Source organism: Microcaecilia unicolor, chromosome 5, assembly GCF_901765095.1.
Source record: "Microcaecilia unicolor chromosome 5, aMicUni1.1, whole genome shotgun sequence".
Lineage (NCBI taxonomy): Eukaryota > Metazoa > Chordata > Amphibia > Gymnophiona > Siphonopidae > Microcaecilia > Microcaecilia unicolor.
In genome coordinates, this window is record NC_044035.1 from 359,051,429 (window position 1) to 359,075,943 (window position 24,515).

The 24,515-nt window shown below is 46.7% G+C and overlaps 2 protein-coding genes across 3 annotated transcripts in view; both read left to right on the forward strand.

Moving 5' to 3' along the window:
* LOC115469954 (protein spire homolog 2-like) overlaps positions 1-1,786 on the forward strand; it is an 84,273-nt gene extending 82,487 nt beyond the window's left edge. For both annotated transcript variants that reach the window (XM_030202753.1, XM_030202754.1), the window contains exon 15: positions 1,447-1,786. In XM_030202753.1, the coding sequence (XP_030058613.1) occupies positions 1,447-1,669 (223 nt within the window). In that variant the 3' untranslated portion in view covers positions 1,670-1,786. The remainder of the gene's footprint in view (positions 1-1,446) is intronic.
* Positions 1,787-23,592: 21,806 nt separating this feature from the next.
* The window catches only part of LOC115470974 (transcription factor 25-like), a 69,860-nt gene continuing 68,937 nt past the window's right edge, over positions 23,593-24,515 (forward strand). Inside the window, exon 1 of the mRNA XM_030204620.1 lies at positions 23,593-23,795. Within this exon, the coding sequence (XP_030060480.1) occupies positions 23,649-23,795 (147 nt within the window). The 5' untranslated portion in view covers positions 23,593-23,648. The remainder of the gene's footprint in view (positions 23,796-24,515) is intronic.

A 24,515-nucleotide genomic window follows, 5' to 3' on the forward strand; every position in this document is an offset into this window, starting at 1 on the left:
AAGGCAGATCCCCTGGTAATAGGCCGAAAGATTCAGGGGTGGGGTGGGATGGGATGGCTGATGTCAGGGGGTCCAGGGGAGGATGACAAGGGGATATAGCTGATGTCAGGGGTGGGTGTGGGGGTGCTGTCAGGTTTTGCCACTGGTCTCAGCTGGTCGTGTGGGCCTTGGGGCCAGGTGCACAAGCCAGTGTGGATATTTATCAATGTCTACTGTCTTCCTGTTGTAAAGTGGGAAGGACATGTCTATTTTTCAGGCCTTTCCAACCTATCTCTGCATCTGAGGTTCTACATGTGTAAATAGATGCTACTAGAACAGCCTCCATGATGTGACAGGCTGAGCCCAATCAAGGGTCCATCAAACCCAGCATCCTGTTTGAAAAGTGGCCAGACCAGGTCAAAGGTACCTGGCAGAGTCCAGAAGATCAGATGCATTCCTTAGTGTTCACACCAAAAGATAAGCAGTGGCTTTCCCAAGTCTCCTGACTCATGATGGTTCATGGGCTTTTCTTCCAGGAACTTGTCTAAACTCATTTAAAATTCAGCAATACTAGCACCTTTGGCCACATTCTCTGGAAACAAATTCCACAGCTTGATTATACATCAGGGGTCAACTGACCACTGGAACAATAAGGCACTGCCCGAGGGCCCACTCTCCCCTAGCTTCCATCTAAATTCATCACTTTTGATGGGTGTTTAGGGCAGTGGCATAACTATGTGGGGCCACGGGGGCCTGGGTCCCCTCAAATTTTCTCTGGGCCCCTGGTTTTGCTGGCGGAGGTGAAGTGTTGTCCAGAGCCGGTCTCTGGCGCCGACCTCCATGGCCCCGCCAGGCAAGGTATTTGCTGCGGCAGGGGGTGTGGCAGACCAAAATGTGCCTCCTCACCTCGGGCTCTGGCCCCCTCCCACTGCGAGGCCTGGCTATGCCCCTGGTTTAGGGCCCCATAACCCTTATTGCCCGAGGGCCCAGATCACTGTCAATCCGTCTATGTTATGCACCGAGTGAAAAAATATATTCTCCAATTTGTTTTCTGCTTCTGCTTAGTTTCAGAGTGTCCTGTAGTCCTAGCGCTATTTGAAAGAGAAAACAACAGTGTCCTATTTAACTATTCCACCGCACTGGTGATTTCATAGATCCCTATCGTGTCTTCTTTCTGTTGTCGTTTCCAGGCTGAAGAGCCCTAACCCATTTAAACTCTCTTCATAAGGGAGCTGTTCCTTCCCCTTAATCAATGGTGTTGCTTTTCTCTGTTTTTTTTCTCTATTCTGCTATATCTTTTCTTTATACGGAGTGACCCAAACTGCACACACTACTCAAGGTTTTTAACATTTCAACCCAAAATATCCACCTTCTTTTCTATCCAACAGCTACTAAATATTCCTGGGCAGAGTACTTTCCCCACTGAAGATGTCCTTCTGCAGTTTACTCTGTCATCCTCTCTTACAGATGCCTGAGGGGAACCCACTGGCGCAGCGTGGAGGAGGAGTTTCCGCACATCTACGCACACGGCTGCGTCCTGAAGGATGTCTGCAGAGACTGCAGCTGCTTTGTGGCTGATGTTATCAGCACGAGTCGTAAGAGCATGGATATTCTGAACAGCACCCCGTGCCGGAGCCGTAGGGCTCAGACCTACCACCCCCTCCCCAGTCATATGGGCAAACGACAGTGACACAGCCTGGCACTGCCCAGTCTGGTTTTACTCGCCTTGCAGGACATGACAGACACTACAGGACTTCCCATCCTGGCACTACCTACCTGGCACAACTTCCTAGGATGTGGCTCAGTGCTCCAGACTGCCCACATTACCATCACCCATCTGCACAGCCTTATAAGGAAGTGACCGCTGTATCACAGGGGATTTAGGGCAGTGTAGGATGGATTTCCCATCAGCTGTGCAGAGAGACAAACACTGTGCACGTCTTAATGCTGCAGGATATTTCCAGTTAAGGAAAAATCATTTCTCGCTATAAGTGCTTTAAAATTCTTAGGACAAGGTTGCTATGCAGCACACGAATCCCCATCACCTAGGCCAAAACCATGAATGCTTCCAGTGCTGCACCAGCGCAGTCCGTAGCATCGCATCCCTGCAGCTCATAAAAGCGGCTTTCTTCTCTATGGGAAGCTTCAACGGGCCATTGCTTGCTGAGACTTGTAACCCTGCTTTTCAACATGCGTCCTAGAAAGCGGGAGAGGAGCAGGCTTGGGGAAACTGCCCGAATCAGTCTGCGTCATGGCTTTCTCCTCCAGCTCAGTCACTTGATGACAGAATCAATTAAAAGCACTTTTACTACATGAGGCTGGAAAAAAAAATAACATTGACCGGCAGGAGAGCTGAGGTGTCGATTCTGATGTTTCAGAACAATTCCAGTTGGACCACGGGACAGGAATAGAATCCTTGTTCCAAATTTGCAAATAAATCAAAAGAACCAAAGCATATGAGAAGCATAAAATGAAGTAGCTGAGAGAGGTGACCCTCGGTCTGTATCTGTGTGTACCAAAGCAATAAGCAGAGTATTAAAACTCAGTGGAATGACCTCTATTAACAGTCCTGTCAGCAGACTGGAGGAGAAGCTTATAAAGGCCCATGGAGAGATGGATATATGTATGTATGTATGGACTCTATCAATACAAGAAATGAGAAATGTATATGGACTTTACCAGTAACCATAGCAGTATATTACAGTTGTGAGTATTGACCACATCAGTGTGCTAAAGGAGAAATGTATTGATAGAGTGAAGAAGAGATGTGCATTGAAGGTGATTTGCTGCTATCCTTATCATGAAGTCTCTCACGTCTTGTCTGTAGATTTATGTATTTAAATGTTTTTGTATTATTTATATCACAAATCACACAGACACAGTATCAAAAACAATAACAACAACTAAAACCTATATCAAAACCCGATGATACAATAAAACCAAAAACAACAAGTGCCGCTCCCAACTCTCATTCAGGCTCCAGAGACACGTTGAAGAACTAGGCCTTAACTCTTCACACTGGAACGTGTGTGCGCAAATCTAATGGCAGCAAATTCCATAGCTGCGGTCCCTGCGCAGAATAAGTGTGTTCGCGACTAAAAATGTTTAGAGCAAGTTTCAGTGTAGTGACCTCCAACGAACCTTGTGAGCACAGTGTCCAGACCAGGGTACAGGCCGCAGTAACACAATTTCGAAATATTAGAAAAAGTACCTTCAAGCACACGTGGATGTCGGTTGGCTAACAAGATGACAAAGGTGAAAGTTTGGTGCTCGCTCATCTCGTGTGCAGTCCGCTAGCATCGTATTGCACTTAGGGGCTCATCGATATGAGTGAAACAGGGACAGAGCACACCTCGGAGTTGCTTTCTACACCTCCATTCAACACCAAGGGCCTGATGTATGAAGCAGTTTCCTCGTACACAGAAATGAGAGAAAAGCTTTAGCACATGGGGTGCGCAAACTCAGTCCTCAAAGCTTCTTTAAGCTTGGGGCCAGCCCAGAAGGAAGTAGGGGGTGGAAGGGGAAGGCTCTCTCATGCAAGAGAGACTCCTCAGCAAATTAAAGTTACAGGAAGCAGGCAAGGTCTTATTGTGATTAAAAGACAGGAAACAGAGATGAGACTAAATGGTCAGATTTTCACATGGAAACGTTCAGTAATGGGTCCTGTGCTGTCGAACATTTTAATAAGCGATATGTGAATAAAAAGAGCAGCCAGTGAAGTGATCATATTTACAGATGACACAAAGGGGGTCAATATTTTGGGATACCCTTAATGAATATGCATGAGAGAGATTGAGTCCCAACTGTATACTAGTGAAAGCAATTTTAATACTGGTGCAAACATCCATAGAACAAAACCATCCCAACGCTTATCATCCGTTATCTTTCTTCAATCTTTATTAAACATTAACAGATCGATAATCGGATGATAACCATTGGGATTGTTTTGTTCTCAGAGAGATTAAGAACATAAGAATTACCATACGGAGGCAGACTGAAAGTCCATCAAGCCCTGTATCCTGGTTCCAACAGTGGCCAATCGAGGTCACAAGTACCTGGCAAGATTCCAAAAAGAGTACAACAGATTTTTATGCTGCTTATCCCTGGAATAAACTGTGGATTTTCCCATAATGGCTTATGGACTTTTAATTCAGGAGCTTGCCCAAACTTCTATTTAAAACCCTGCTACACTAACTGCTTTTACCACATTCTCTGACAAATGAATTCCAGAGCATAATTACACTTTGAGTGAAAAAATATTTTCTCCAATTACTAGTTTATTGTAAAGTGCTGCCCCCTGGTCCTTGTATTTTTGGAGAGTAAAGAAGTGATTCTCATTTACATATGTGATGAGATAAAATGTCTGCAGATCTAATGCATGTTCATTAGGGAAACCTGAAAAGCTGACCTTAAACATTGAAATTGTGGACCCCTGCTTTAGCAATCGGCTGTTTCCAGTACTTCGCTCTTTTTTTTATTTTTTATTTTATTGTTCTCCACTTCATAGGAGCCAACTGTGCTGTGCGTGCTTGAGAATCTCCATTACTGAACAAATTTCTTGACTATTCAGGAAGGACTAATTTCCATTGGATGTAGCACACCCCCCCCCCCCCCAATGATTTTGAAGAGTTGGCTTCCATGCTCTGCCTAGAATTATTTTGGTTAAGTGGAGTACAAATGCTAAAATTAAGTTCAATTAAACTCCATTCCTTGAAAGGGGTTGGGTTTTTGACATAGGGTTGGATATGGGAGCTGGATGTGGTACTAACCGTCGTAGAAGTGGTGGAGCAGCTGAAATGGGTCTATGACATCATAATAAAACTGTGACATCATAATAGAACTGTGGCTTCACTAGTGTCACTTCTGCATTGTTGGGTTAGAAACAAGTTCTCCTTTCTACCAAGGCCTGTCTCACCTGCACTTGTCAGCCTTCGTCTACAGCCCCCAGTTCACTGGATTTTAGGGCAGAACTTCCCTAACACTTTAATTGTATCTTGTGTAGTAAATAAAACAGGGGTCTGCAACTAATGACAGGACTGTTGGGCTGAAGCAGTGGGTGACAGAGACCGTACTGTAAAAATCGAGCCTTGTGAATATTCTGCACGGCATGGAAAAGTCTTTCCTGTGTCAATATGCTTATTCTCTCTGCAGTGAATAATAAAAGATTTTGCACTGCAGCCCTTGTGTTTGAAATCTTTGCTGTGGGTGTGATTCAGGCTGCAAATGGGAGATTTTGGTTCTCAGTCCTAGTCCTCATTTTAGCTATTTTTAGGTTTTTGAAAATGTTTTTAGTTACTTCGAGCCGCATTGGAGGGGGTGAGCAGCGCGGCGTATTTGGCATGCGCAGAGCAGCCAGCATAACTCTTGGCTGCTCTGCGCATGCTCGACTGGCCGATTGGCCGACTGTTTAACGATGGAATAGAGAATGCAAGTGAGCTACAACGAGCAGCTCATTTGCATTCCCTTTCCATAATGCATGCTCGTTCCTTACCGATTCGCTAAGGGAAGGGCTCTAGCGATTGTTTAGTGCATCTTGGCCTCTGTCCCTTAGTTGCTGACCAGCAACTTATCACAAGTTAGCATAGGCCAAATGTCAAACCACAAATTTCTACAGCCTTACATTTCTAGCTGTCTTCCAATTCCAGGTCTGCTCCCAGCTCAAGAAAAGCGAAACAGCTATATTAAAATAAAAACTCGAAATATGGAGGGTTTGCATCTTTCCATGGCCTCTGTGATATACATCTCCCCTCTTGTGGGCCCTCGAAGCAAGAGAAGAGGGGCCACACTATGACTAGGTTCTTCAGGCTGTAGAGGCCTCATTAGACAGAGAAGCAAGTGAAAAGACCCCAAAGCAAATCATAGTCTGTATCTACCCCTAGAAGGGAATATGAGAGGAGGGAAGCTGGGCTGGAGCACGGACTACCATTATGCAGTCGCCATAATCCAGAGGCAAGCAGTCATAGCACAGGAAACCAGAAGACAGAACATAAGACCTGCTATAATCAATACCACACAAAAAATAAGCAAGGGGCATAACCAGGAGGCTTATGAATGGTATGTTCTTCAGCAAGGAAGTGTGGGAGGGAGGGAGAGTGTTGGCTAAGGATGAGGACCCCAACATAAGCAAGATTATGAATGTTATCCATGGCAATATGTGTACAAATAACAATAAGAGTGCAACAGTCAGGACTATTTAAAGCAATACAAAGTCCACAGTGGGATGCAAGAAAATAATCAAGTGTCATAGGAGGTAATTTTTTTTGTTCCATTTGTACCCTGCGCTTTCCCACTCATGGCAGGCTCAATGCGGCTTACATGGGGCAATGGAGGGTTAAGTGACTTGCCCAGAGTCACAAGGAGCTGCCTGTGCCTGAAGTGGGAATCCAACTCAGTTCCTCAGTTATATTTAATGCAGAACAAAATCACATTTAAACAGTGCAAATTAGTGAAAATAAAGTTGCTAAGAAAAGTAATTCATAGCTTGCATGACAAATAAGATTAGGGCACCAAGTAACAGTGGTGTACCAAGGGGGGGGGGGGGCAGTGGGGGCGGTCCGCCCCGGGGGCATGCCGCTGGGGGGGGGGGGTGCTGCGGCGCGCGCCTGTTGCCCTGTCTCAGTCCGAGTTTGCAATTCGCATGTGTTCACTGCTCCCTCTGAGTCTGCCCCGGAACAGGTTACTTCCTGTTCCGGGGCAGACTCCGAGAGAGCAGTGAACACATGCGAATTGCGAACTCGGAGACAGGGCAACAGGCGCGCGCCGCGACACCCCCCCCCCCCAGCGGCGTGCACCCGGGGGGGGGTGGCATTTCGCCGGGGGGGGGGGAAGAGGTGTCATTTTGCCGGTGGGGGGGGGCGCATCGGCGATCCACCCCGGGTGTCAGCTAGGGTCGGAACGCCACTGCCAAGTAATCAAGGAGGTGCACTGTTTCTCCATTGATACAAAACAAGGCTCATAAAGGACACAAAGTGGGAGAAAAATTTAACATTCCAGCTGTTTAAAATTAACATCTAAACTGTATATATTCTGGGTAGAAACATCCATCTTGTTGCTAAAATAATCAAGGAGACAAGGAACTCTTCCTAAGTTAGGGGGAAATGCATTTCAATTAACCTAAAACAATACATTTAGAAAGGGGGGGGGGGGTCATTCAGATAATGGTTCCAGATGGGAAATCGAACGACCTATCTCATATTTGGTGAAAGGAAAAACAATCTAAACAAATTAGGGCAAACTAGGCAGTCGCCTAGAAAAGAACATTTTTTTTCTCGGGAAGCACAAAACATGTTCATGCAAGGTACAGAAAAAATCTTAACAACTTCTGAAGCTAAACATTCATCTAGATTCACTCTTCCTGGGATATAGAACATATATGTTGTGATAAACACAGGGATGGCCCTACCCTGAGGTGGCCATCAGAGGGCACTCTCCTACAGGAAATCAGGAAAAGGCATGATACGGTCCCTAGAGGGAGCTCCAAGGAAATAGCTGTGTAATGACCTGAAGGTGCCAGTAGAGAGAGCTCCAAGGTGAAATCAGGGTAATTCTCCGAAGAGACAGCTAGAGGGTGCTCAGGTTTTAGGACCGGGTTTTCCCCCAAAGTTGCCGCCGGGGGGAGCTGTCAGAGTTGGGGGAGGGAAAGGTATTGAGGGAGAGTTCTAGACCCAGATCTTTCTGGAACCAGGGGGGCGAGGTCTAAAGAGGTGGGGAGGTTTATTGTCCCCCTCCATCCACTGTCTGCCCTCTCTCTCCCTGCCCCTTCCATCCACTGTCTGCCCTCTCTCTCTCTGAGCCTTCCATCCACCATCTGCCCCTGTCTGCCCTCTCTATCTCCCCCTTCCATCCACCATCTGTCCCTGTCTGCCCTCTTTCTCTCCCCCTTCCATCCACTTTCTGCCCTTTCTCTCCCTTCCATCCACTGTCTGCCCTTGTCGGGCCTTCCCTCACTGTGTCCCGCCCTCCTCTGATGGTGGGACATAGTGAGGGAAGGCCCAATGAGGCGATCCGCTTCTTTTACAGGCAGACGCGAGGCGCTGCATTGCCGATTCAGAGATTTTTTTTTAATGCAGGGGGCCGGATGGCAGAGAGAAGAGAGCTGTCGAGGGAGCTGAGGGTAGGCAGGTGGGGACTGCGACGCCAGCAGCCTTTGGGTCGGGAGCAGCGGGAGTGGAGCATCCCCTCCTCGTTCTTACACCCGGGGCAGACAGCCCCCACCACCCCGCTCTTGGTACGCCACTGGGCCTTGCAGTACCACTTCCTTTATAAAGCTCTTTTGCTCATCAAGAAATTGATTCTGGAAGATTCATCACCACTATCTGCAGCTATGGTTTGTTAATATAAGAGAAATGGCCTGTCCCACTGTCTCCCACAGCTGACGATAAGAAATTCTGTGGTACAAGTTTTTACACTTGTACCCTGCAACTACTTAGACAGTAGACTCATTCGTTTTCAATTTGGTATTGCTCTGTTGTTATTGTTTTAGCTGACTGTTGCAATAAAATATAAAACAAAAGGAAGGTGAATGTAGTCTAAGACTATTTTTTTTTTGGCGGTGGCAGGTGGTGGTGGGGATATTGGGTTGCGTTCATTCAGCACCCCCAATCGTTTTGAAAAGTTGGCTCTTAAGCGTCTGGACTATGACTTCTCTCCTTCTGCAAAACCCACAGGTTGCCAGTTCTTAACCAGGGACTCCTCTTTACTCCACACTGGTCTGCGGCAGGGGAATTCTGAACAGCCAAAAGACCATGTGCAAACACATGGTAATACTTTTTATCACCCAATATGCCACTCGTCTCTCTGCTGCACCATCTTGCTTCATTTTGTTTCCCCGTGACCTCCAGGACCACTCCCCCCAGTGACCTTCTCTCAGGGCTCTATTCTCTCAGTAACCCCATACAGCAGGGGGGGTTACATTTAGGTGAGAACAATATATGTTTCATGAATTCTTTTAGAGTGAAATATTTTGGAACAAAACCCCACATTCTGTGCTATGACAGACCCTGTGAAGAGAGCTGCGCAGCTGGAGAAAAGGGGACAGTGGCTATAGAAGGGTCAAATCCATTTCTAAAAAGTTGAGCCTATTAAGAGGGTTTCTGTCTCAGGGCCAATGCTTACAACCCCTGCGCTAAAGCCAACAGCACAGAGTCCATACCGCTGGAACAGCGCAGAAAACTAGCTCTCTGATGCTCAAAGGAAATGGTATTTAAATTATATGCATGCTATAAAAGCAAAAGAATGGGACGGGGGGTGGGGTGGGGGAATACGCTTGGCGCATATAAGCGCAGCTCTTGTTCAGATGTGCCAGGCAAACCCAAAAGTGAAGCAGACACTAGCATCTCTCTCCTGCGCCTTTAAATATAAATGTAAATTTTATTTTTATTTGGAAGGCTTATATTAAGTACAGAAAACAGGTGCCATTGTGTGCTTACACTTTCAGGTTTACCTCTGACTCGTGCACACTTCTTTCTCAGTACTGGCACTTGCACGCTTCCACGGGCTTTCTTCCGCTTCAAAAAGAAATCAAAAATGGCAGATTTTAAACTGAATATCAAGAGATACTCTTCAAACTCCCCCGCTCCCAGCAGTAAGACTGGAGTTTGTGCCTTGTTCTCCAATCATTACAAGGGTACAGCTAATCACCTCATTAACATCCGTCTGACTATATTTAAATACAATTTGCGGTCCTCTCTGGCACACATGTTGATTCCTGCATTAAAGCTCTCTGTATATTCTGTGAGATAAAAAATATGGTGGGATGGTGCTGACCTACTACTACTACTACTACTAAGCATTTCTATAGCGCTACAAGGCGTACGCAGCGCTGCACATGAGGAAGGGTTGGCGCAATATGAAGTTTGGGGCTTCGGCTCTGGATAAAGGAATTGTAGCCATTTTTGACCCGCTATATTTCTGAGGTCCGCCATAGTGAAAAAAATAAGTAAAAGAAAAAGGAGTACGATGGATAAGACATATGGAATTTAGAATTATTTTATTATCAGTGGCAGAAGTTGAATGGGAATTATAACTGGCATTTGACTGCGCTGGGCAGTCTACGTTACTCTGCAGCATGGAGCTTTCTGCTCCAAACGTACAGCAGAGAATATTGGGAGGGGTGCTCAACTACCCACAGAGCGGGTGCCTAGGGTCAAACAGTGGACAGAATTGAGGTGGAGTCCGTTAATGAGAGTATAAGTGTTCCACTTCCTGCATGGCCTGAAAACATTAAAACACAGCAAATAGCGGCCAGATATCTCCTTTTACAACAGTGGAAGCTAAGGTTCAAGGTGAATAGACCCTTTATGGATGGTTCCCTAGACACAGAATGGGACACATGCCTTAAAGAGATTTCACTGCAAAATTCATCTTACAGAAAAGCTGAGAGCTAGGTCTAGAGTAATGATGGCACAGAGGCAGCATTATGACCTGGAACTTTTGAGGTCATAGCTGTTGTCCAGGGAGACTCAGCTTGTCCTGCTGCTCATTCCATTTATTGGTTTCAGAGCGAGAGTAGGATCTGTATCTTTCTCTAGCTATAGTCGGCATTGAGTGCCTGTGATTTTTTACATTTTAGTCTAGCAGAGATAGTTCTCTGAGGACACCCTGGAAAGGGAATATTACCATATATAAGACCCGAATTCAATTGAATCTCTCTGGGTAAGTGAACGTTTGCTCTGTTCTTTGGTGACTTAAAACATTGGGATAGAAGATAATTTGTACATCTATTGAGAAAAACAGTTTGAATTTCTTAAAAAAACAAACTTTATTAACTTGTTTAAATAATCTAAACCTCTTTTCCCCATAGTTTTAAACCTAAGACTTTCTTTCTTCCAGAGGCTTGTGTTCTGTCCTCGGACAGCCTCGCACTAGTTTATAACATGATCCTAAAATGTGTGTAATGCTTTTACTGTTATTCTTATTTCTAAGGACTATCATTGCTGCAGTTCTCACTCTGCAAAGATACGTGAGCAAGGCATTGTGTGTAATGTAGTTCACAAGCAATACAACCACACTTGCTTGGCTGTATAAGAACTGTTACCACTGGTTGTGAGGCTGCCCAGACCTCCTCTCTCTCTCTCTCTCTCTCTCTCCCTCCCAAGCTTGGCTCTTTTGTCTTCCTGCTATCATTTCCTGGTCATTCTTACTATCTCTGTCCTGGTAATCAATAGAAATCAAACAAAATAAAACATGGAAAAGAAAATAAGATGATACCTTTTTTATTGGACATAACTTAATACATTTCTTGATTAGCTTTCGAAGGTTGCCCTTCTTCGTCAGATCGGAAATAAGCAAATGTTGGTAGATGACAGTATATATAAGCGAAGCATCCAAGCCTTTCATTGACAGTCTAACAAGGTGGGTAGGAGGTATGCATGGGGACATCAAAGCATTCAATTGATAGACTAACAGGATGGGCGTGGGTATGAGAGGGGAAGGGTGATGAACAGAGAAATACAACTTTATGTTTAATAATGGGCTAGAAAACCCAGATCCTTAAGTCCTGTCTGTTGGGTGTCAAAATATTCAATCATTCTGACTTCAAAGGTCTTACGTTCCTATGAAATCACTGGTACAGTTTTCTAGTCCTGTAAAGTGCTGACCAACAGGGGTGGGAACCCTACTGGCCACCAGTATTGTTCATGTGATGTCTATGTAAATTAAATCTTGTCTTAAGCATCTGGCCTGTTTCTCCAATATAGCATCCTTCGTTACATTTTTTACAGTGAATGATATATACCACATTGGAAGATGAGCAAGTGAAAGATTCCTTTATGTTGAATATCTTTCCTTTGTGAATGACTGTGGGGTCCTGTGAAATGTTTTGGCATAGTTTGCAACTGGATAAATTACAGGGAAGTGTGCCCTTCTGTTCCTTTTCAGTCTGTGATGGAAGTTTACTTCTGATTAGCTTGTGTTTTAAGTTGGGTGGCTGTCAGAAGGCCAGTACTGGTGGGGATGGGAATATCTCTTTCAGTAATTCATCCTCCTGGAGTATAGGTTGTAGATCTCTTATGATTTTCCTCAGTTTTTCCAGCTCTGGATTGTATGTCACTACAAGGGGGATTCTGTCTGTGGATTTTTTCTCCTTGTACTGTAGCAGATTCTCCCTGGGTGTTTTGAGGGAGGAGGCAATATTCTTGGAGATTATTTTGGGGTTGTAGCCTTTCTGTTTGAAGGATGCAGTCAGGCTTTTAAGGTGTCTGTCTCTGTCCCCTGGGTCAGAGCAGATACGGTGGTATCTTGTGGCTTGGCTGTAAATGATGGATCTCTTTGTATGTGAAGGGTGGAAGCTGGATTTGTGGAGGTAGCTGCATCTGTCTGTGGGTTTCTTGTTTGTATACAGCCATCACTGATTGAGACTGTGGTGTCCAAAAAATTGACTTTTTCTGGGGAGTAGTGAATTTTGAATCTGATTGGTATGTATTGAAGGAAGAGTAAAATTGTTTCAGAGTTTCTTCACCCTCCGTCCAAATCATAAAAATGTCATCGATGTACCGGTAGTATTTTAGAGGTTTGGTCTGGTATGTATTCAGAAATGTCTCTTCCAGCTCAGCCATAAAAAGGTTGGCATACTAGGGTGCGGTCCTGGTGCCCATCGCAGTGCCCATTATTTGCAGATAGATATCATTGTTAAAGCGGAAGTAGTTGTGAGTTAAAATGAATTGTATTAATTTTGTAATAGTTTCTGGTGAGTATTGATGGTCCAGTGTGGATGTTTTTAGGAGTCTCCCACATGCAGCTATGCCATCTGCTGTATAGTGATTCTACATCCATCGTGACCAGAAGGGTGTTAGGTGGTAGTTGCTTGATATTTTTCAGTTTATTCAGAAAGTCTGTGGTGTCTTGTATGAAGCTGTTAGTTTTGTGCACAAGAGGTTTCAGAATTCTCTCTATGAGTCCAGATATTTCCTCCGTGAGTGTGCCAATACCTGATATGATTGGCCTGCCTGGGTTTCCAGGTTTGTGGATTTTGGGTAGCATGTAGAATGTGCCCACAGACGGTTGGTTTGGTATGAGTTTCTTCCGGTGTGGCTGTACTTGTTTAGGAAATGTTCTGATAAGGTCTTTTAGCTGCTTTGCATAATCCTGTGTGGGGTCCTCAGTTAGTTTCCTGTACTATGTATTGTCTGAGAGCTGTCTGTGCTCTTCTTCAATGTATTTTTGTGTGTCCATAATTACCACTGCGCCTCCTTTGTCTGCGGGTTTGAGGGTAATGCATTCGTTAGTTTGTCTCTGTCCTGAAAGGTCAGCCAGGTATGACCTTTCCCTCCAATCGAGAGCTGTCCTCTCGTACCTCACTTGCCACCCGGTGGCAGGTTCTGTCCCTATTGGTCTTTATCTGCCCCCCTCCCTAAGCCTGTGTGAGGCTTCAAGTCCTCTATGTCCCCCCACCATAAGGCATTTCACCATCTTGCTAGAGACATGGGGATGCACCATCTTGGCCCAGACAGCTATGTCCTGCTGAAACTCCCCGCAACGAACTTGGTTTTTTACCTTGGAAATATCTCCTCCTTAATGAGATATCGCACATTCCAGTCACCCAGCTTTGAACCATTTCTACCTGTTCAACTAGCTTTCTCCGCTGCATTAAAGCTACCTCTCCTCAGATCTCCACCTCCAACAGCTCCCAGAACTGAGGCAGCACTTATGACCATCTGACTGTGAATAAATTATCTGTGATTTATTCAAATAAAAGAGGCTTCATAAAAATAACAGAGACTCCAGGTGTGACTGGTGTGCCAAGGTTATACTCTAAGACATCAGGACTTTACAGTATGAGACTATGAGAGTCTTAACAGCTTACAGTCACTGGTCAGTTATCAGCAATCAATCTTCCACTACGAACTCACAGGTCACATTAGGAACAGAGATTCCAGAAACTTCCATATTATATCAAATAGGGCAAGGGTTTGGTGTTCTACTATCTAATACTTTCAGGTTCCGGGAGAATATATAAGCATAAATAAATACAATTATATCAATTATAGAAGATCAGGTATCTTATGTGATTTCTTTAGCATTTGCTTCTCAGCAACTATAAAATTGTTAAAGCCAATCATTTACAACTTCCTCTGGTTCTCTTCATTGGATTAATTTGCTACAAATTAAGTGTTTTGCAGACAAGTCCTAAACTTCTCTTTCCTTTTCAGGAGCAGAGGAAGCAGAAGGCGTGGGTAATTATAATAAATTTTTAAATTACCGGAAAAGTTTTTTTTTTTAACTGTGAGACTACTGCTAGGGGTTATCACTGGCATTTTTGAACCCCAAGCCAGAAGGGGGCAGGAGCCTAGGGGGACAGCTCTCACCATAGTCCACTAGATGCTAGGAATCACCTCTTTGGGGGGTTGGGAAACAGAGTGGGGGGGATAGCATCAGGGATCCAGGAGGATTAGAACTGGGGAGGTTGTAGCCGCAGGTACCCGCAGAGATAAATCAGCCTTCTGTATAGTTCTATCTGGACACAAAGGTGCCAGCTTCTCCTCGACTCAGCTTGCACGATCTGAGTCGATATTCTGTAGCACTGCCCGGTTAACTGCTGCTAAATATCAGCAGCCAACCTGCTCAGTGGAGTTTAAGTGAGTGCAAAATACATTTAACTGCTATATAAACTCTCTCTAATATTTTATCCAGCAATATATATTTCTAACAAACATTTCATTTCCTGGGCTATATGTGACCATTTCAGGGAAAACATGACGAAAGACTGGTGACTTTACTCATTCATGTTATCCCAGAAGAGGTCACATATTTCATTTTAAAAGATGTAAGTACTTAAGGCTTACCCGAAAATGCTTGAAATAATGTTTGTAATCTGTTTTATTATATACAGAATAAGAAGATTATGCAGAGAAATACGCTCCTGCTTTAGATGTTGTTCTAGCGAGACTTCCACTTAATGAGCCCTGCACCACCTGTTCCATCGAGACATCCTCTTCATGAGGCATGCATCATCTGTTCCATCGAGACATCATGAGCCCTGCACCACCTGTTCCATCGAGACATCCTCTTCATGAGGCATGCATCATCTGTTCCATCGAGACATCATGAGCCCTGCACCACCTGTTCCATCGAGACATCCTCTTCATGAGGCATGCATCATCTGTTCCATCGAGACATCATGAGCCCTGCACCACCTGTTCCATCGAGACATCCTCTTCATGAGGCATGCATCATCTGTTCCATCGAGACATCATGAGCCCTGCACCACCTGTTCCATCGAGACATCCTCTTCATGAGGCATGCATCATCTGTTCCATCGAGACATCATGAGCCCTGCACCACCTGTTCCATCGAGACATCCTCTTCATGAGGCATGCATCATCTGTTCCATCGAGACATCATGAGCCCTGCACCACCTGTTCCATCGAGACATCCTCTTCATGAGGCATGCATCATCTGTTCCATCGAGACATCATGAGCCCTGCACCACCTGTTCCATCGAGACATCCTCTTCATGAGGCATGCATCATCTGTTCCATCGAGACATCATGAGCCCTGCACCATCTGTTCCATCAAGGCATTCTCTTCATAAGTCCTGCACCATCTGTTCCATCAAGACATCATGAGCCCTGCACCACCTGTTCCATCGAGACATCCTCTTCATGAGGCATGCATCATCTGTTCCATCGAGACATCATGAGCCCTGCACCATCTGTTCAATCAAGGCATTCTCTTCATAAGTCCTGCACCATCTGTTCCATCAAGACATCATGAGCCCTGCACCATCTGTTCCATCAAGACATCCTCTTCATAAGTCCTGCACCATCTGTTCCATCAAGACATTATGAGCCCTGCACCACCTGTTCCATCGAGACATCCTCTTCATGAGGCATGCATCATCTGTTCCATCGAGACATCATGAGCCCTGCACCATCTGTTCCATCAAAGCATTCTCTTCATAAGTCCTGCACCATCTGTTCCATCAAGACATCATGAGCCCTGCACCATCTGTTCCATCGAGACATCATGAGCCCTGCACCATCTGTTCCATCAACACATCCTCTTCATGAGCCCTGCACCGTTTCATTGAGACATCATGAGCCCTGCACCACCTGTTCCTTCAAGACATCCTCTTTGTTAGCCCTGCACCATCTGTTCCATCGAGACATCCTCTTCATGAGCCCTGCATCCTCTGTTCCATTGAGACATCATGAGCCCTGCACCATCTGTTCCATCGAGACATCCTCTTCGTAAGCCCTGGCCTGCACCATCTGCTCCAGCGAAACATGCTCTTAATGAGCCCTGCACCATCTGTTCATTCAAGACATCCTCTTCATGAGCCCTGCACCATCTGTTCCATTGAGACATCATGAGCCCTGCACCATCTGTTTCCATCAAGACATCCTCTTCATGAGCCCTGCACCATCTATTCCATCGAGACATCATGAGCCCTGCACCATCTGTTCCATCAACACATCCTCTTCATGAGCCCTGCACCGTTTCATTGAGACATCATGAGCCCTGCACCACCTGTTCCTTCAAGACATCCTCTTTGTTAGCCCTGCACCATCTGTTCCATCGAGACATCCTCTTCATGAGCCCTGCCCATCTGTTCCATTGAGACATCATGAGCCCTGCACCATCTGTTTCCATCAAGACATCCTCTTCATGAGCCCTGCACCATCTGTTCCATCGAGACATCCTCTTCGTAAGCCCTGGCCTGCACCATCTGCTCCAGCGAAACATGCTCTTAATGAGCCCTGCACCATCTGTTCAATCAAGACATCCTCTTCATGAGCCCTGCACCATCTGTTCCATTGAGACATCATGAACCCTGCACCATCTGTTCCATCAAGATACCATGAGCCCTGCACCATCTGTTCAATCAAGACATCCTCTTTATAAGCCCTGCACAATCTGTTCCATCCAGACATCCTCTTCATAAGCCCTGCACCATCTGTTCCATCAAGACATCATAAGCTCTGCACCATCTGTTCTATTGAGACATCATGACCCCTGCACTATCTGTTCCATCAAAACATCCTCTTCATGAGCCCTGCAACATCTGTTCCATCGAGACATGGTCAGGGTCAGGGTCAGGGTTAGGGTCAGAGTTAGGGTCAGGATTAGGATTAGGGGATAGGGTTAGGGCTAGGGGGTTAGGGATTAGAGTTAGGGTTGGGGTTAGGGGGTTAGGGTTTAGGGTTAGGGTTAGGGTTAGGGTTAGGGTTAGGGTTAGGGTTAGGGTTAGGGTTAGGGTTAGGGTTAGGGTTAGGGTTAGGGTTAGGGTTAGGGTTAGGGTTAGGGTTAGGGTTAGGGTTAGGGTTAGGGTTAGGGTTAGGGTTAGGGTTAGGGTTAGGGTTAGGGTTAGGGTTAGGGTTAGGGTTAGGGTTAGGGTTAGGGTTAGGGTTAGGGTTAGGGTTAGGGTTAGGGTTAGGGTTAGGGTTAGGGTTAGGGTTAGGGTTAGGGTTAGGGTTAGGGTTAGGGTTAGGGTTAGGGTTAGGGTTAGGGTTAGGGTTAGGGTTAGGGTTAGGGTTAGGGTTAGGGTTAGGGTTAGGGTTAGGGTTAGGGTTAGGGTTAGGGTTAGGGTTAGGGTTAGGGTTAGGGTTAGGGTTAGGGTTAGGGTTAGGGTTAGGGTTAGGGTTAGGGTTAGGGTTAGGGTTAGGGTTAGGGTTAGGGTTAGGGTTAGGGTTAGGGTTAGGGTTAGGGTTAGGGTTAGGGTTAGGGTTAGGGTTAGGGTTAGGGTTAGGGTTAGGGTTAGGGTTAGGGTTAGGGTTAGGGTTAGGGTTAGGGTAGGGTTAGGGTTAGGGTTAGGGTTAGGGTTAGGGTTAGGGTTAGGGTTAGGGTTAGGGTTAGGGTTAGGGTTAGGGTTAGGGTTAGGGTTAGGGTTAGGGTTAGGGTTAGGGTTAGGGTTAGGGTTAGGGTTAGGGTTAGGGTTAGGGTTAGGGTTAGGGTTAGGGTTAGGGTTAGGGTTAGGGTTAGGGTTAGGGTTAGGGTTAGGGTTAGGGTTAGGGTTAGGGTTAGGGTTAGGGTTAGGGTTAGGGTTAGGGTTAGGGTTAGGGTTAGGGTTAGGGTTAGGGTTAGGGTTAGGGTTAGGGTTAGGGTTAGGGTTAGGGTTAGGGTTAGGGTTAGGGTTAGGGTTAGGGTTAGGGTTAGGGTAGGGTTAGGGTTAGGGTTAGGGTTAGGGTTAGGGTTAGGGATAGGGTTGGGGGGTTAGTGGGTTAGGGTTAGGGTTAGGGGTTAGGTTAGGGGTTAGGGTTAGGGTTTAGTGTTAGGTTTAGGAGTTAAGGGTTAGTGTTAGGTTTAGGGGTTAGGGTTTAGGCTTAGGGGTAGGGTTAGGGGTTAGGGTTAGGTTGGGTTAGGGTAAGGGTTAGGGTTAGAGGGTAAGGGTTAGAGGGTTAGGTTTAGAGGGTTAGGGTTAGGGGTTAGGGTTAGAGGTAGGGTTAGGGTCAGGGTAAGGGTCAGGGTCAGTGTTAGGGTCAGGGTCATGCCCCAGTCCCCCTCTGCACCCCCCCCGTCCCTCTCTGCGCCCCCCCCTAATTGCAGTGCTGGTTATAGCCGGGGAGAGAGCCTGGGGGGGGGGGGGGTGGCGGCAATGCATTACTCCAAGAAAAAAAAAATTAAATGATCCCAGGTTCCAATCTAATTCATGTTTAATGTGTGATAAAATGCTATATATAAGTAAATAAATATAAACTTTTAATGTTGAGCACCTGATTCTCAAAGTGAACATATTCCAAACACTATAATTAAAATAAAGTGATTTTTTTCTACCTTTGTTGTCTGGTGACTGTTTTTCTTATCATGCTGGCCCAGTGTCTGATTCTGCTGCTATCTGTCCTCTTAACTCCGTTTCCAGGGCTTCCTTTCCATTTATTTCTTTCCTTTCCTCCTTTCTTCTTCGTTTCTGGTCCTCAGCTTCTGCCTATTTTCTTCATCCATGTGCAGTTTTTCTCCTCTCTTCCTTTTCCCTAATCTCATCTCCTTCCTCACTCTTCCCTCCCCTCCATCCATGCCCAGCATTTCTTCTCTCTCCCCTCCTCTCCCCTGCACTCCATCCACCCATGTCCAGCGACCCTTCTCTCCCCCTGCCCTGCATGCACCCATACCCAACGACCCTCCTCTCCCCTGCCCTCCTTGCACCCATACCCAGCGATCCTCCTCTCCCCTGCCCTGCATGCATCCATACCTAGTGACCCTCCTCTCCCCTGCATGCACCCATACCCAGTGACCCTCCTCTCCCCTGCCCTGCATACACCCATACCCAGTGACCGTCCTTTCCCCTGCCCTCCATCCACCCATGTCCAGCAGTGACCCTCCTCTCCCCTGCCCTGCATGCACCCATACCCAGTGACCCTCCTTTCCCTTGCCCTCCATCCACCCATGTCCAGTGACCCTTCTCTCCCCCTGCCCTCCATCCACCCATGTCCAGCGACCCTTCTCTCCCCCTGCCCTGCTTGCACCCATACCCAGCGACCCTCTTTTCCCCTCCCCTGCATGCACCCATACCCAGCGACCCTCCTCTCCCCTGCCCTGCATGCACCCATACCCAATGACCCTCCTTTCCCCTGCCCTCCATCCACCCATGTCCAGCGACCCTTCTCTCCCCCTGCCCTCCATCCACCCATACCCAGTGACCCTCCTCTCCCCTGCATGCACCCAAACCCAGTGACCCTCCTCTCCCCTACCCTGCATGCACCCATACCCAGCGACCCTCCTCTCCCCTGCCCTGCATGCACCCATACCCAGTGACCCTCCTCTCCCCTGCCCTCCATGCACCCATACCCAGTGACCCTCCTTTCCCCTGCCCTCCATCCACCCATGTCCAGCAGTGACCCTCCTCTCCCCTGCCCTGCGTGCACCCAAACCCAGCGACCCTTCTCTCCCCTCCATCCACCCATACCCAGCGACTCCCTTCTCTACCCTGCCACCCCCTCCCAAGTTGTTCCCTCACCAACCTGACTCTGAGTCACCCTGCCTTGTCCTTCGAATTCTTCGGGGCAGGCAGTCTTGCCTGCCCGCTGCCAGCACTGACTCTCCCCCACCGCCGGATTGCGCTTCAAAATTGCCGCCGAAACTTACAAGGGCGGCCTCCAAGACTTCAGCAGAAGTCTCGCGAGGCCGCCTCTGGAAGTCTCGGCGGCCATTTTTAAAGCGCGAACCGGCAGCAGTGTAGAGAATTTTACCTGATAGCCCTACCAAGCTCTGCAAGAGATGGCTGTGCAAACTGATTCATAATGCTGCACAAAACAGATGAACATGGTGAACTGGAGGAAGGTAAGCCTAATAAAGCTGAAGGGTGCAGAGGTGTGGCTGTATTTGGAAGACTACCTCGTAGAGTAACTATTTTCTTCTCCAAGTACATTGATAATAACTGAGCAGACTGCATTTGCACAGGGGCTGTATAGGAGAGTGAAATGTTGTGAGGGATTTTAAAGTTTAATAAAGAACGGATGTAATAGGTGATTTTACACTTTTCGAAGTAAAGGATTTCCTTTTAGCAGCCAATAATCCTGACTTATATGAATGGGCCGTACTCTTATAGATAGAAAGACGGATATCAGATGGTTTTCAACGCCATCTTCTTTCTGCTTGATGAAGTTATCTTTTAAGTAGCGCTGGCAGCGGGCAGGCAAGACTGCCTGCCCCGAAGAATTTGAAGGACAAGGGTGACTCCTCAGAGTCAGGTCGGTGAGAAACCGGATGCGGAGGGAGGGAAGGAGGAGAGCCAGCTTGCGCTTTTTAACAACCGGCTCGCAAGTTGGAAGACAATTTAACAACCGGCTCTTGCGAGCCGGTGCGAGCCGGCTCCAGCACACCACTGGATTAACCTATTAATTTCCCTAACATTTCCCTCCTGTTTATCATTGTTACATATACTTCTCAAGTCTCTAGAAAATTCCTCTCCAAAACATCTTTCTTTTGGCCTGGAGATTCCTATAGTCTTGAGTCTGTTATACCAATAGGAGATATTTAGTCCTTAAGGGAGGCTTGTCCATCGTCCTCATCATCAGGCTCTTCATGCTGGTGCATAGTCTTAGTCAGGGTTGCATCAATTAGTCTTTGGAGTAGGCCACGAATACAAAGAATGCAGCAACATTCACATGTTACCAACATGTCCACAGCAACAGAGGTCAATGTTGAAGTAATCAGGCCGCTCCAACTTCCAAACCAATCTTCCATCCATTTAGTGAATGGGTCGTTAAGCCAGAATTTTCCACCAGTTCCTTTGACAAGGCAGTCAGTCTGTCCAATGCCTTGGTGATACTTCCATCGGGAGCTGTACAACAAAACTCTACGAACATCTGGCAGACTCTGCCCTTCTTCGTCAGGAGCATATCCAGTGCCAGTTGATTCTGCCATGCCATCATGGAAGTGGCATCAAGTTGCTCAGCGATTCCTCTCATGGCATTTTGGGTGTAGTTGACAAATCTCTGCTGATTATAATAGATATAGTTGATTCAGTCTACATTCTCATTAATTGTTACCCACCAGAACAGCAATGACTCAAATCCAGCAGTAACCTGGTTCCATCCTCCAGGTGTCACTGCCTTCTTCATTCTATGTGGACTTGATTGTGGTAATTCCAGGGTTCATGTGGGCAACATATTAAAAGCATGACAACTTGAATTAGTGCACACTCCCCATGCCATACTTGCAGGAGATGGGGTTTAAGAAGGAGATCCCCACACATCCACCAGACATCAGCTCTTCCTTGGTCCCGATTCTAGAACCAGTTGAGATGATATTTATGGTTCTGTTTTCCCGTCGACCCGATGATTGCAGTATGAGTCTGGGAGTGGCTTTAGATTTTGTTGCTTTCCTCTTTTCCAGTTGTCCAAGGAAACTCCAACTGTAGTCTCAATCAATTGCTCACTGGGTTTAAAGTGAGGGCTCCTATTGAAGCACCCCCTTTTGCATCCAGGCTTACCCTTGCAAGAAGTTGGTTGTACAAGCAGGATAAGAGCAACCGGACTGGAACTGAAGCTGTAGATGAACAGGCTGAAATAAGCAGAACTGGAAACCCCCTTCTTCACCTGCGCTGACCACTGTTCCCCAGAGGTTGAGCCCCTAGGTGCGGGCGGCCTGCAGGACTTATTGGACGGAGCTGGTAGACAAGTAATGCTGGAACAGACAGACTGGAACAACAGGATACAGTCACAACCGTGACATTGGTCTACTCTGGTTGCCTAATCTCAGCTCCGGGTTTTGCTACCTTCTTGCAGTGTGATAGGTGAACCCAGGTACTTGGTTCAGCTATTTTACAGCTGTGGGGGTACTCAGGAGCATTTGGTATGGACCTTCCCAGCGGGGTGAAGCCCAATTTTTTTTTGATGACCTTGATTAGGACCCAGTCTCCTGCTTGAACCTTTCCAGTTCATAGTAACTATGTTATAACTAGTAAAAAAGCCTGTTTCTGATGCAAATGAAACGGAGGCTAGCAAGGTTTTCTTCTGTGTGCATGTGGGAGTGTGCTGTCTGTCCCCTCTGCTCTCTGTCCCCTCCCCCCTCGGAGTCGAGTCCTTCAGTGTTGTTTCCAGCTGTGCTGTGTTTGTGTTACAGAGATAGTGAGGGCTTCTGCTCTCTCCCCTCCCCCCTCTGAGTCCTTCACTGTTACAGAGAGAGCGATTTGATTTCGTGCTTTGCTGTGTTTTCCTTCACTGTTTGTGTTACAGAGAGAGCGATGGCGGGGCAGACACTCATGGGGTAACCGGATATCTCTCCCCCTTCACACTTCTGGCTGGAGGTTTCATTTAGAACATTGGTGGTGCCTTTTATATATAGAGATATAACACTGCATTCCAGAAAACCAAAGGAGCAAGTTCCCACATACCATCTTTATCTTTTGATGTACGCATAGGAAGAAAAATATATTAAATGCTCTGAAGTTTCAACCTGATTACTGTTTAAAAAAAAAAAAACCCCAAAACATTATACTTAGAAACTCTGAATACTGAGCACCTGATTCTCAGATGGTGGCCCTTTACTAGGTGAAAACATCTCCTGCAGGAATACAGGGAGTATAACCAGCCCCTCCAAATGACACTATTTACAATTCAGAACTAATTACTACTCTCACCGATCAGATAAAAATGCTGCCAACAATAAAGGCCAACGTGCACGCAACCGCTGTTAGGTTTCTTTGCATTGCTTTTGGGTGTACCGTGATGACAGCTGAGCCGGCTTCAACGCCTTGACGTCATGCCGCCTTCCTGTTCTCACTCTTTCCTCGTTTGGTGTACGGTGATGACGGCTGGGCCGGCTTCAACGCCTTGACGTCATGCCGTTTCCTGGTCTCACTCTTTTCTCGTTTGGTCTACGGTGATGACGGCTGGGCCGGCTTCAACGCCTTGACGTCATGCCGCTTCCTGTTCTCACTCTTTCCTCGTTTGGTGTACGGTGATGACGGCTGAGCCGGCTTCAACGCCTTGACGTCATGCCGCTTCCTGTTCTCACTCTTTCCTCGTTTGGTGTACGGTGATGACGGCTGGGCCGGCTTCAACGCCTTGACGTCATGCCGTTTCCTGGTCTCACTCTTTTCTCGTTTGGTCTACGGTGATGACGGCTGAGCCGGCTTCAACGCCTTGACGTCATGCCGCCTTCCTGTTCTCTTTCCTCGTTTGGTAACCAGTATGCGCATGCGCCCGCATGACCTTTGACTGGCTTGGCGCATGTGCATTGGGGCTGTCGGAAGTAGTAGGGTTCTGCTGCTGCTGTTTCCGCTGGGGGCCATGTCGTGCAGGGCTCTCCGCAGGCTGCGAGGGGAGCAGCGGGGTCAGGAGCCCTTGGGTCCGGCGGACGGGGAGCCGGTGGACCCTGACACTGGCGGACACAGCAAGCTGAGGGCCGAGCGCGGAGTCAGTAACCTGTACGAGCTGGTGAGGAGGAGAGGCTGGAAGGGGTCAGGGGCCTGTGACTCGGGTGCTTTGGCTTCGGCACTGCTTGAGCTCTGGGGATCAACCCGTCTGGTTAAAGGGGTGAAGCCCAGCATAAGGCGCCCAGTTGTAAAGGAAAATTGATTTGTCAGTATTAAAATGGAAAGTTGGTAATCCTCCAAAACAAAGACATTTAGTAAAACAAATGTCAAGGCTTCATACAGGGTAAATTGACTTCCCCTACTTGACTGACTCTACATTTGTCCATTAGATTGTAAGCACTTTGAGCAGGGATTGTCCTTCTATGTTAAAATTGTCCAGCGCTGCGTAACCCTGGTAACGCTTTAGAAATGTTAAGTAGTAGTAAATACAGTTCCCAATGAAGGACAGTTCAAATACTTTTTTTTGTGTGGGGTCACGTCATGTAGTAGCCCCCCCCTCCCCCATGTTTATGTGCACACATACACCAATAGCCCAATGTAATAACTTGTATTTCCATTTTGGTGTGTGGTATGTATCATGGATCCTATGGGTATGTAATATTGCTAATATTATTACTAATACTTGACATACACAGTGCTGTACATATTATATCTATCTTTCCTTACCATCCTTCCTACTCCTTAACCTTCCCTATCTCTTTTCCTTTTGTTATCCCATCTCTGCTTGCATTTACATCTAATTCACATTTTTTCAAACCTTATAACTACTCGTTTACTACAA